Raw genomic sequence first — 13,737 nt, 5'->3', positions numbered from 1 at the left:
TTGACAACTTAAGTATGGCCCTTATTTATGATAACGCAACAACAATGATGCTGAATTTACAGCGATAATCATTGTGTTTGGAGCATGGACTCAATATTGTTTCCATTAAGACTAATTTACTCCTTACAGTTCAAACTATTAAGGGGAAATCAAATCATGTGCATGGCAAACTATTCATTTATATATGATACTAAAAGTAGTAATAGCTGAATACTAGCCTTACTTTAATAGTAGTAACTTATAAATTAAGATACTAACTTGAACCTCTTCCAAAATGTATAGAAAAGAAATTTATAATTTCTTAAATCAAAACTCAAGTTCATGCTTCATACATACTTGGAGGAGCATTACCAGGTCTAGTATTGTCTCTGGTCAGTTGTATCCTGGGAAGTAAGCTGACGCTCAAGGAAAATTTGAGACGAAGCATCCCAGAGATCCTTTGCGAGTTTGGAGTTATAAGAAAGCCGAGAAGATCTTAGAGTTCTACCATTTCCTCCAAAGAAGTATACTCCCGAGGTTTCCTGGTACAGTCATCAAAGTTCAAGAACATTTTATCACAGTTCAAGATGAAATAGAAGAAGTAGTAGCAATAGCACAAATGTTCCAATAACTGAATACATAAAGCAGCTAATGAGAATAGCAATTATAAGATGTTCGGTTAAGCACACTCCTCTGTGATGTATGCTGAAATCAAGATCCTAAAATCTGTGGATAGATTCAGAGAAAAGATGAAGAGAGAGAGGCAAATTAGTATGGACATTGGCTGAAGAGAGACGGCATATATATGTCACTACAGAATGGTTAAGGAAGTCTCATAGGCAACATGTAAAAAGGACGATATCGATGTGTTCCAGTTGCATTTATCTCGTAAACAATATGCAACTCATAAAAGTAAACTGTGCATTTGTAGAATATATACTTGTAATACCCTATCTTGTGAATGTACTTGCTTCTGTGGCTTATTTATTACATGGCATGAGAACATATATCACCATTTCAGGTTTGATAGGATTTAGGAGTGTGTTCAACATTGATTGTAAGGGGAAACTATGAGCTATGGACTTGTGAAAGATGATATTGGTTGCAATTGGTCAGTATATACGGAATTAGGCAAAATAATATAAGCACCTTATAGCATGCAACAGTTAGAATTTTTGTATTTTGGGTGCACCACCAAAAATAGAGATAAAAGAAACTACTGTGGCAATTGATCCCTGTTCCTCTAGGTAAATAACTTAGCATTCAACCTAGTGCACTATTAAGCCTTTTTAGGAGCATTAGTGTCAGTAGATAATATTAGATCAATTCTAAAAAATATGTGCACAATACCTAGTTTGACAGTAAAATCATGGTACACGTGCACCATATATTGGGCTACAACCCTGGACAGTAGCACAGGGCTACTTGATTGCTAGAGGGATCAAGGAATTGTACTGGATTATAGCATGAGTCAATCACTACACTGTGTACAGAGGGGGTTAAGGACTTAGATGAGGTAGTAGTATACTGTGTAAACGTGCTGACAAAATTCAATAAGATTGTTATAGTGCTAGAGTGATCATTGTAGTGATTGCCCTACAGTATCAAGAATATAACATGATCTCTATAGCAACGCTAGTGCAAACCATTATCAAGAAAGCACTAATACGGGTCTTCCCAATTTTTACCCAAAAACACTTTCCAAATAGCAAGGACACATATTATGAAGGGGAGAACTGAGCTCCATTCAAAACCAAACCGCTAATAAGGTGAGTAAGGCGTTGGCTATTTTAACTTCTTATTATATCAAAACTTGATCCTTACCATGAATTCATGAAACTAAATATATTCATCATTGGGAGAAATTCACAACTCAAAAACGAATTTCTTGAGTCATTGACTAGAAGAGTAACAGTCAGTGATGCATGGTAGAGTAACAGCGACATTGCAAAGTTGGACATCTAAAAGCAGGAAGAGAAGATCAAGGGTGTGGGAGGTTTTCATTTAAACCTTAATGTGGGCTAGTATGGAAGGAAAGAGTTTAAGGGATTGGATATGACTTCGTATCTTTGAGGAGAAGCCTCTTGTATCTAATTTCTATTGGGTACACCCATTGAGATCCCGTGCCTTTGGTAGACAAACCATACTTGAACAAAGGTTCCCTACTTTTGGTATACTGCTCACATACGGGAGCCTTTCCCAACATTAGTAGAATTATTCAACTTACTGAAAAATTATGAAAAGAGAATAATAAAGGAAGTCTCTTAGCTGCACGACGATTGGGAGCAAACTTGGATAGTTTACTCATTCTTATGGTAGTGAGATGCTAATCCATAAGTATGATGAGATTCCACATCTACTTGATGATTGAAAGTTGATGTGGATGGTATCCCTAGATCCTCGGTGACTGAAAGTGGACATGGATGGGTTCACCAAGTTGCTAAGTTGGGCGCAGACATGGATGGTTAAACTAAGAACGTGAAGCTAATGAACTTAAAGAATAATTACCTAACTATATGTTAACTGGTAAGCTCGTCAGGTCCGGTATTTTGGATTTTGACAGTTGTTGACCTGTGTCAGGCTTTCCCTATTATATTTGACAGCATCGACTGTGGTTTTATGAATGAAACGAATACACAACCCTGTTAGTTTTTGGAAACCAATTAATCTAGAACATAGTACTATTCAGTATGGGTGCAGAACTCCCCTCAATAGATACGTGCTTCCAATATGACAATATGCCACCCTCTTGCAACGCTACCTGAACTCTTTTATTTTATTTTTGTGTTTTATGAGTCTTTAACTTTTTATTGATCAGATATTTCACAATCCACATGATTTTTCAATCTCATTATCTGTGGTGAAATAGCAGAACTTCTTCTGCAGGAGCATTATTCTTCATTTAAAATACAAAATGGGGGGATCCATCAACTATACGAGTACTTTAGCCTAATTTCACAGAGAAAGCAAGTTTCAAAGAGTTTTGTGCTTCAGCTTCTACGAGAATATTGCAAGCATTGACCAAACAGGAAACTAAATCAAAAAAATGAACCGATAAATTGAGAGCCAATTGATACATATCACAGAACAGAAGATAGGAAAGGCTGCAGGGCAGACTCACTGGTGGCGCATGTACTGCATCTAGAACAGAGCTAATTCCTACATCGGGGGACTGCAAAAGGCCCAAAAGTTTCAAAACGAAGAAAGCCAACCATGAGAGGGATGAAGGAATTTCTCGCATAATGTTGGTTTTCACAACTCCAGGGTCTGCAGCACTTCATCATTCCAGAACAAAAACAAAAGAAGTGTTCAGGCAAATAAAATCACCACTTAAGACACATATAAAGAGATCGTTAATCAGTTAAGATTACATGATCTAAGTTACAAAAGTAAGACAAGTAAAAACTTGGAAAGAAATATTAGAAGCTAAAAGGCTGAAAGTAACACACATTCACAATTCGCAGCTTTCAGTGTAAATCATATTGTTGTTTCTGACTGAGAGGGCAGGCAATAGTGAGGCTGAAAGTAGATTAACATGGTGGATCAATTTTCTTTTACACACGATTTGCTCCAAACTACTTTACTTTTGATGACCAATTCAAGCGTCACAGACTCTACTACTTTCCAAATATGTCATAGATCGCAATGGAAGGATCTAAATTAAGCCCACGTCTCGGTTATCTTCTCAATGGGCATGAAAATGCATTCATTAACAAAAACTAAATGAGCACAGAATGACTTCTTTTTCTAATTCTACTGCAGAAAGTCATAGAGACTAATGCATCACAACCCTACAACTGAAGCACTCTACAGTGCCCATAAATTACAAAAATTATGCTCCTTTGAAGACGATAAGCAAACATAGTGTGGAAAACTAAGTTGAAATCAATATCCCCTTCAGAAAGTATCATAGTTCTACCCTCTTCGTGATGTAACTATCATGTTACACCCAGAAAAGCGCAGTTTACACTTACATATGCAGAATCATGAAAAACAAAATTAGCCTACAATTTGGTTTCTAGGTAACTGGATATGGACAAACAGATGACACGACAGGAAAAGTATGAATAACCTGTACAAACCAACACAAACGATGAGCTTTACCTTAATATACAAACATATTCTTGAAAGATATAGAATTAAATTGATAAACATAATGGCTTACGAGGTGACATAGAGAACCTAAATTTTTTGAAAAGGAGAAGATAGACATACATGACAGAGACACTATGCGATTTCTCCGCCAGACCAACTTGCCGATGAAGCTCATATGTGAAGAGCAGAAGGCATACTGCAAGAGAAATGGCGAGAGATATTAGGTGTCAATGAGTTCAAAGATAGTAACAGTCACTTTAATCTGGAAAGTTGAACTTACATTTTGAGTACTCATATACATGAGCAAATGGATAGGAACTTAATTTTGAAAACCACTGCCCAGATATTGTTTCTCTGGTGACCTCCATGCTAGACACTATCAATCAAAAGTAGAAAATGCCAAATTACAGTCTTATTCGTATGTTCACCAATAACAGCCAAAAGAACATTTCCAAAAAAATTGCAGTTCTGGTTAAATTCTTATCAACAAAACTACCCTCATCAATTTATATTCTACTATAGTTCAGGAAAAAAGACATAAATGAACACGATACAAGAAGCATTCTTAGCAGAGATTTTAATGACACAAAATGTTCCAATGGCATCTGTCCATTTAGCAATAAAGAATCTATAATTTTCTAGCTCATTATCCCGGATCTCTAAGGCTGAGTTGTCAATCATCTAGAAGGCTTCAAAATGACAGAATTGACACTAGTCCTAACACTGAAGAATATAGTGTAGAGGAATAAAATGAAGACTGTCAAAGATATTAGCACAAATGAACATATAAAGCAACAGAACATGCACTAAAATAATTTACAAATGTGCTTCTGAGTTTCGACACAAGCCAACACCTTTTTTATTTACATACCGAGTGTCTGTGATGCGGATAAACATTTAGTGTACAAATACTGATAGTATATATGATAGTTTATGAATTGTACCTACCATTTCGATGCGTGAATGATGTAACATTAACAATACGAGAAGGGATAGGGCTCAGTTCTAGAAGCGGCAAAAGAAGTTTTGTAAGACAAAATGGACCAATATAATTAGTTGAAACCATCCTGCAGAAAAAAATATAAAAATGTCCAATTAGCACATAATTTATGCGTCTCTAGGAATTATCAAAATCCTCATAGCAGCGGGAGAAAAAGGGTACAAAGAGAGAGACTAGCTCCTATCAGTCCGTGCAACTAACCAGTGTGGGATCCTCACGAAAATAAGGCAAAATGTGAAATGGTTGCACATTAAAGGCAAGTGGAGGCCTTGATCCCCATGCAGCATTATCTAAATCACAAGAACATTCTACTAAACGTCTAATCTCTTATCTGATAAGTGAAGTTGGGATAGATAGTGTTGATTAATAGTGCAGGATCCTAACAAAAAAAAATGTGAAGTTTGTTGCGCATTAACGACAAGTGGGGGGTGTTGATCCCAATGCAGCATTATCTAAATCACAAGAACATTCTACTAAATGTTTCGCTGCTAATCTGATAAGTGAAGTCGGGATAGATAGTGTCAACTAAAATGCTCTTCAATATTGTGTTTCATATCTCTGTAAGATTTTCTCTGTTCTATTAGTGCAAGGAGTAGAAGAAAGAGTTCTTCCACAAGAATAAAGGATGAAACACATATATTTGCAGTTTTGCTAGAGAAGAATGCTCAAGCCAGCCTATTGCAAGGATAGCCAGAATGAAGAAAAGCAGTATATAAAGATTTAGGTGGTTTACTGATCACATTGTTCTGTAGTGATTCTGTATGACGTCGCAAGGATTCCAGCATTATTTATTAAGAGCTGGACAGAGCAATGCAAATCTGAGTCCAACAGCCACTGTTGAAGGGAGTGTTTGAAGCTCAAGATTGACTTGCATGATGACAAATCAACCTGAAAAGCTTTTACACAAGCATCATCTATCTGTTCTTTGATTTCAGACACAACCTGTGAAACAAGAATAATGAGAATATCTTAAAGCAGAATCAACAAAAGCCAATGACTCAATTACAGTACCTTTGACAATGAGTGCAATGACCTTCCAGCTGCAAGTATTAGAGGATCAGTTAAACCATACTAGCATTGATTTAGAGGTGTGAAGGTTTCACTAGAAACTGTTGACAATTAAAATCTTTAGTTGCATGAACAATAAAAAGAGAAGAAAAGGTTGCACATGTAATTGGTATAAAAGTAGCCTTCTACTGAATCGATTTCTAATATCATAGTTAACAATCTACTAAAATCACCAGAAAATATATTTGTCATATGGAATGGCCATTTAATATACTAAATAGAAAAAAACAAGAAGATTCCTGATCTAAGACAACAAGAAAGCCAGAAGACATTGGAAAAAGGGAACTAATTAGTGATTACTTGGAAACAAGAATTTTCTTCCCAAATTTCTTTGCCAAGCAGTTTATCAACAAAAAGCCTTAAATAGTTGAGACAATTTCTTGTATAACGAATTATGGATTCTGTTGGGAAAAAAAAGTCTATCAGCTACAAGGAAACAGTTAAATATGAACTCAATATTACATTTAAGTGCCTCCTTATAGCGTAAGTCGCTGGACATAATTAATCAAATTTTGATTGAAAGCACACCAACGACACAAAATCGTCAACGGTCAGCCCAGGAAATAATCTTTGACACTCTCCATTTGTGTGGGACGGATGTCACATAAGCTACTAGGGATAACAAAAAGGTTGGATTTAACAAATTTCATCTTTTAATTAGAACATCTTTTTGAATTCATAAATCAATAGATTTGTAAATTTGCAGTGTAGTTCTCATGGAGAGTGCTTCTCCATACACACACTCAATCTTTTAACAAGTATAAATAAAATTAGAACGACATTTCATTTTTTTAAATCGTATCAAGGAAAGAAGCCCACCAAGAATAACGCAATAGCCTTCTTTAGCAAGGGCATAGGAAACAGCAGCACCCAAACCAGATGTGGCCTGTAAATGATTGCAAATTAACACCAATAAGAACAAGACACAGATGGTAATGTGAAGCATAAATAGCTTGTAGCAATTGGCACATATATCACATAGCACTCAGGTAGAAAAAATTGGTTAAGCCGAAAAGACTTTCTTGGAGGCAAAAATTAAGATATCTATGGAACATGATACCTGTAACTTTCCACCAGCAACAAGTACCAGGTAACTCTGTCCAATGAGGCTAGGACAATAGTTGTACTACTTTTGCTATTGAACTTGATCCAAAACCTAAGTGTGGCACTAATTAACAAGAAAAGATTGTTTATTCTTAAGCTCGTTATAGCTCACAACTGGAGTAGATAAAGTAACAGATTCAAGTTTTCCTCTAATTAAATCAGAGAGAGTGTGTTCACTCTTAGACTACACGGTATAAGTAACATATATGCAGCAGAATTCAGAAATATGTTTAGGGGGAAAGACATGACCACGAGTTAAGAAAAATACCCTTGAAAAGACTAAAGGAACGGGGAATGACTACCTCCATAATAGTCACTCATATACACACACAAAGACCCTTAAAAACTAGCCCCTCCCATGTCAGGTGATTCAAAAGATTAAGTTTTTTTTTATGATTATGATGTCAGAGCCAACTTTCGCACACCTCGACTATTTCCACAAGATACCTTCCAGCTGTGAGCTGTCCCACGGCCAGTACTCATAACTTCCTATTCAGTACTCCTATTACTGCTGAGAAATTCAGTGGTTTGACTCATACTTGGTACAGCAATATTGAAACAAGCTTCACCTTGGATAAAGAAAACATCAGCAGACTTGGTTTCTCCCTCTTTACATGTTAATGAATTTCGAATCAGACCTTTTCAATGGGTTACAGGCATCTGCTTCAGATACCCTAACTAGCTCGTTCGTCACATGTGATTGAAAGATTAGACTTAGTTTCTGAATCTCGTCAGACCTCTTTAAAGGGTCAAACACATCAGCTTGAGATAGCGTTACTATCTCATCTATCAGGTGATTGACCAGCCAACTTTATGTCACCATTTGAGCTCAAGCCATCGCTTTTACCAACAACAAGTATCAAGTAACTCTGCGTGCAAAGACTAAGCCAGATAGGAAGAATCACCTACAATTTTTTAATCTCCACTGAGATTTGAACCAAAAACCTCAAAACTCTCAACCACTTCTTTCACCACTACTACGCCACACAAAAATACAATTGCATCAACATTAACAAAATTAAGATTGATGGAAAATTGATTGAAAATAACTTTTTGTATTAGCTAGTGTGACCTAAATCATTTACCATAACATAATCACATAAAACTACCAAAAAGAAAAGACCTACAACATACTTACACCTGTAATTATGCAGATTGATTTTCCGATAGCAGCATTAGATGATGATGATGATTTAGATGAACAACGATCATGTAATTTGGATTTACGCGAGAAATGGATTTGGGAAAACAACTGCAAGTAAGATAGGATGAGAGATAGAGTCCAACAAACAGCCATTCTCCAGAACTGTGCTTTGCATAGAAAACTTAAAGCTTCCATTAAACCCATTTTTGCAACTGAAATCTCTCATGGAAAGTAGAAAATGGCATATTTGTGGGCACGAACAATTACATAGCCATAGCCATGAGAGGGCTTTGAGAGTTTGTAATATGTGTGTAAAATATTGATAATTTTTTTCCTCTCATTAAATTAAATTATGTGTTTTTAATTAAATTTATTCTTTTTTTCTTTATTATGATCTTTTTTTATTTACTTTTCTCATCATTTTACTTTCTAACTTCAACTTTGATTCTTTAAATTATCTATCTATTTTTGTCACAATTGATTGATGGGAAAGTATGGGTATAAGCAAACATATATTAGCTATAGTTTTTCTTTAATTATAATTTGCAATTTATTTTTAGTAAAAAAAAAATTGCAAATTTTTATATTAATCAATTTGAGATAACATCTGTTTAATTTTGAATTGATCAAATAAGATTGATCAAAATGAATTAACGGATTTATCTAACTTTGAACAGGTTGGACAAGTTATAATATCATGTGATGAATATTTATCTTTAAAGTCGCAATTTAATTTTTATTTGATTGTAAAAGAATTACAAGTTTTTTCATTTTGCGCATAAACGACTGATGCTAAAAACTCACATATTAATTAAATATATTTGTCTAAAGTATAACCTTGTAAAAGACAAATATATATTTTTTATCCACAGTTAAATATGACTTGTCAAAACCAACTTCAAAAATCGTTTTATTGAAGTCATGTCTTTGCCAAGATCAGACTTTAGACACTTATATATCCATGTGGTGAAGACATGTATTTGTGAAAATATGAATGAAATTAAATAAAATTACCAAATTGGAATATTGCATACGATAACTTATCTTTTTGAGCATATGAATTTAGATATAAATGATTATAATTTTTCTTAGAAAATAATTATACGATTCGATTCAGATATATATATAACGATAATGTTGCGATGATAATGTGACCCATCAACATCTTGGAGAAATTGCAAGTGTGAGAAAACAAAAGGGATAGAAGCAAGAATTTCATCAATTGGCTAAACACCCACTTTATTCCTGTTGCATTGCAGAGTACTAATGGTTTAGACATTTCATCATCACACAAAGGGGGAAAATATTAAACACGTTTTCAAGTAGAGCTCGCTCTGACTAATTCTAACCAGTATACATACACAATTGGTACATATGATAGATACACAACAGAAGATAAGTATATTCCGGATGTCAATTTGGCTGGTGGCTCGAAAGGACTGAGACTTGATTTGGAATGTTCTACGCCTCTAAATCGTTCAACAGAACTTGCTGTTGGAGTGGCATTCTCCTTCTCTCTAGTTTGGACAAGGCTGAGACATTTTATATGTTTGCAGATTGATACTCACTGGTGAAAAGTTTTGGTGTTGGCGGTAAAGTATGCATATAACATCAACGGGTTTATCCAACGTTAGCAATCCATGACACAGCACAATTATTTGCCTTCAATAACAATCACCATTGAGATTAAACTTTAGCCAAAAAACAAGTAGAAAGAGAGAGATAGCTCTTTTACCTTGGTATTTGATGCATTACGATCTATTGGTTGGTTCCTATAGAACCTATTCATTAAAATATCGCTGTTCAAATTGTGTGTAACCTCCAGGGAAGTATCCAAGTAACAAATAACTTTTACTTGCTCGAATCTCAACTATTCGACTATGATACTAACTTTTTTGCATCATCCAAGTTGCAAAGGATCAAAAACCGACCACTCTTTAATATCTCCTTCTCCCTTGGCCTGATAGAAGGTACTGAATCGGCCTGATCAGAGATCTTGGCTTTTCTTGTTCTAATATTGCGAATAAACTATAGGAGCAGATAATAATAGTCACTACAAACACCACATCCTATATATTACTGAAAGGTGACAACAATCAGAAGGCAAACTTACATAAAAACCAACAAGATGTCGTCATTATCACTTCAAACTTTAGGTTACACCAGGATTCGATTGCCTCATGAAATGAAAAGAAGAAATAAAGGCACCACTAAAATAAAGAACCTATACAACAAGGCTCCACTTGTACAAGGTATGTGGCCTTGTCACCACAAAAGATTTCACAGATATAGCAGGATTACCCTCACACGCGAACAAATTATACAGACTTGAAGTAGTCGTCCAAATTAAGTTCTCCAATATCGAGAAAAACAGCAATCAACAGACAATATTAGAACATGAAATCTCCAACTGTAATAAGGTTCTAGGTTCATATGGTATCCCCACACCTTAACATTTCTTCCCAATATTGTGACTGAAAACAGAGAAGGTTATAGCTAACATCGAGAGATAAGCACTAGATCCATTCATTGAAGAAAAGTCTTTTAAGAATTAAAAGACCAGGAATCACTCTTTGAGTCAAAGCTGGCTTGTATGCAGGCACAAAAGTCATCTAGTGGTTTTGTCAATCAATTAACTAGTGTAGCAGTTGAAAATGCATCATGATGTTGACAAAGTACAGAACAAAATGATTTATAGACATTTCAACTAGACAGGGGGACTGCAAGATAAGAAAATTGTGGTTAAAATCATTCCGATTATAGTCGTTTCAAGGGAGGAGCCACAGAATCTTCACAGTAGTAATCACTCGGTCAGTATCAAAAGTCATTATGTGGACCATGAAAATGTAAATATATGATTACATCAAATAATTGGCAACTAACCAGTGAAATGCATAAGATGTAAACTATACATGGTACCATGTGACAGATGGAGATAAACACACTTCAACAAGGAAGGTAACTACCTGAAGAAGGCTCGCTACTAGACACGCTTAACTAAGCTGGATCTTAAGATGAACTATCAAAACTTACAGCAGTTTAAGGAAAATGATGATGACATCAATGCAAATATCTGTATGGCTGGCTGGAGGCTATATATCCATGAATATACAAACTCCGTGCTCTGGGCATAGCGAAGTGATTGACAAAGAGCACTGATAGAAATTATCCCAAATCCAAAGCTCGCAAGCCAACCGTTTGCATTCTTCTACAATTTAGGTTCAAGCATTACCAATCTAGGTATAATCACTAGACCAATATTATATCTACTTTAATTTGGTCAAAATATAGCCAAACTCAATTGCGGAAAGGTCATCTTACCCTAATTTGACCATTTAAGCTACCTACAGCAGGGTAACCCAACTCATTCATCATCAAATACATTCCAAGTTACCCATACCGTTATTTCATCCAAACATGAACTATTCCATTCATTCTCGACATTCAATTAACTCTCGATTCTCAATCTTTCAATAATAGAATTCGAAGGTTGAATCACAGTTGAAGAGAATACCCCACAGTATTATGACAGAATTATATATCCCTTGAACCAATTGATGTTTAATCAACTGCCGAAATCATGAAACATGAACAAAATCATAAATCATCTATCTAATGGTAACTATATCTTTATACCAAGCTGCATAATAGAATACCAACACAATTAACAAGTTCAGGAGAATCTACCTAGTATATAGCAATTAGTATACCTACTTATAGCAAAACATGAAACAGTAGACAGAAGCCTGCAAGGCTATAAAAAGATTGATTTGATCACGATTCACAGGCAATGAAGTTCTTTCAATCACAATCATATAGAATCTAACAAAACTATTTTCCATTTAAATTCTCATGATCTCCATTGCCAAATGTACACCAAAATTTCCTAGAATAATATTTTCAACTCCCATTAATACAGTAAACACCATAAACTGAAGAAACGGATGAAAAAACATATAGGACTATCTCCATTGTATAATATTATCTAATGATGGACTCCATGACTGAAAGTTGGCTAGAAAAATTCACTTCAGTCCAGCTATAATGTTTTTGGACGAAAACCTCAGTCCAGATCGATTAACAATAAGTATAATTCACAGAGATATATCAAAATTAACTGAACTGTTCCTTATCGTTTCAATCTAGAAAACCTGTTTGGCGGAAAACAGCATTGCGAACTCGACAAAGATCTCTCCCTTTGAGTGTTCTTCCCACGCCTTCAAGCACCGAAAACGTGGTTTTAAGTGATCTAGCTGATCCTCTGGCAACGATCTCATGCGGAGGAAGCATCTCATCATCGCCGTCATCATCATCGATTTCTACGTCAGCAAGGTCACTTCTCGGTGCCTTCTTCGGCATCATCGGCACGTTCACTGGCACTGAGTGTTGGAACTTCCTCACCGGCATAGTTTGTGAATAGTTACGGTTATAGCTATGTTCTCTATCCAATGGAGGCTTGGGAATCGTAGGAAACGCTCGAGAAAAAGCCATCGCTGATGCAACCGGCGGTGAATGAAACAGTTTTGTACTAGTAGGTGAGGAAGTTAACGAAGGTTTCCGATAAACAACAGGACGGTTAAGTTTCCGGTGATCCTCAGGCAATGCAGCGAGAATACCGAATTTCTCCGGCTGAATGAAAGTTTTCCGACTACTGATTGAAGAAGGAGAAGTAGAGCGGCGCTTAGGTTCAGTGAAGTCTCCTGTCCAGAAAACTTCATCTTCGTTCAGCTCATCATCAGCGATGGATACATCTGCATCGCCGATAGCACTATCACTCTGTGGTGGAGAGAATACGCCGAGAAATCGATCGGAGGACGGCGATCGCCGGTGGGGAAAGCTAACGACGCCGTTTCTGTCCATCGGAGCTTCTCTCCACTTCTGTTTTGCGGAGGTGTGAAACTCTCAATTTATAAATAGGCACAGGGGCTTTAAAATCACCTGCTCCAGCTTTATTTTAACGGCTGAGATTACTCCTGTGGGACCCACTAGGATAATCAATGGATACTATTTAATGAAGATTAGGTGATAATAATAACATGAAAAAACATAAATTATGATTATGAACTAGTAATAAATGCATAATGTGTATTTTTATATTAAAAAAGGGGAAAAGGTCTGATATACCCCTCAACTTTGTCATTTAGAGCTGATATACCCCTTGTTATGAAAGTGAATACCCCTACTTGTAAACAAATGGCTCACATATATCCTTTTCCTTTAACAGAAATGAAAAAAAATATAATTTTAATCTAAATATTTATTATTTTTTCTAAAAAGTATAATCCCATATGAGTAAATTTAATCCTCGTCAAACATAATTTTTTTTGACTTTTTTTTGTTTTAATGA

At 35.6% G+C, this 13,737-nt stretch overlaps 2 protein-coding genes across 2 annotated transcripts; both read right to left on the bottom strand.

Annotated features, from left to right (window-relative positions):
* On the bottom strand, window positions 1-8,717 carry LOC107029534 (dehydrogenase/reductase SDR family member on chromosome X). The gene is made up of 9 exons (XM_015230969.2): window positions 8,385-8,717; window positions 6,962-7,028; window positions 6,086-6,114; window positions 5,808-6,016; window positions 5,023-5,141; window positions 4,355-4,450; window positions 4,195-4,270; window positions 3,101-3,254; window positions 1-521 (listed from the first exon to the last, which is right to left on the bottom strand). The coding sequence occupies exons 1-9, from the start codon at window positions 8,592-8,594 to the stop codon at window positions 357-359; spliced, it is 1,125 nt and encodes a 374-aa protein (XP_015086455.1). The 5' UTR covers window positions 8,595-8,717; the 3' UTR covers window positions 1-356.
* Window positions 8,718-12,137: 3,420 nt separating this feature from the next.
* Window positions 12,138-13,289, bottom strand: LOC107029608. The gene has a single exon (XM_027919447.1). The coding sequence runs from the start codon at window positions 13,248-13,250 to the stop codon at window positions 12,528-12,530; it is 723 nt and encodes a 240-aa protein (XP_027775248.1). The 5' UTR covers window positions 13,251-13,289; the 3' UTR covers window positions 12,138-12,527.
* Window positions 13,290-13,737: the final 448 nt, after the last annotated feature.

The sequence above is a fragment of the Solanum pennellii genome, chromosome 9 (assembly GCF_001406875.1).
Source record: "Solanum pennellii chromosome 9, SPENNV200".
In the NCBI taxonomy this organism is placed as follows: domain Eukaryota; kingdom Viridiplantae; phylum Streptophyta; class Magnoliopsida; order Solanales; family Solanaceae; genus Solanum; species Solanum pennellii.
The sequence above is the reverse complement of the archived record's forward strand: the minus strand, read 5'-3'. Positions and strand labels throughout refer to the sequence as shown.

Bases quoted from the DNA above. Each gene is read 5' to 3' on its own strand.
- LOC107029534 (XM_015230969.2), bottom strand. From the start codon at position 8,594: ATGGGTTTAATGGAAGCTTTAAGTTTTCTATGCAAAGCACAGTTCTGG. The intron at 4,451-5,022 runs GTAGGTACAATT...TTTGATTGATAG, and splicing joins ATCATTCACGCATCGAAATG to TGTCTAGCATGGAGGTCACC. The intron at 522-3,100 runs GTGAGTCTGCCC...TGACTGTACCAG, and splicing joins ATGCAGTACATGCGCCACCA to GAAACCTCGGGAGTATACTT.
- LOC107029608 (XM_027919447.1), bottom strand. From the start codon at position 13,250: ATGGACAGAAACGGCGTCGTTAGCTTTCCCCACCGGCGATCGCCGTCC.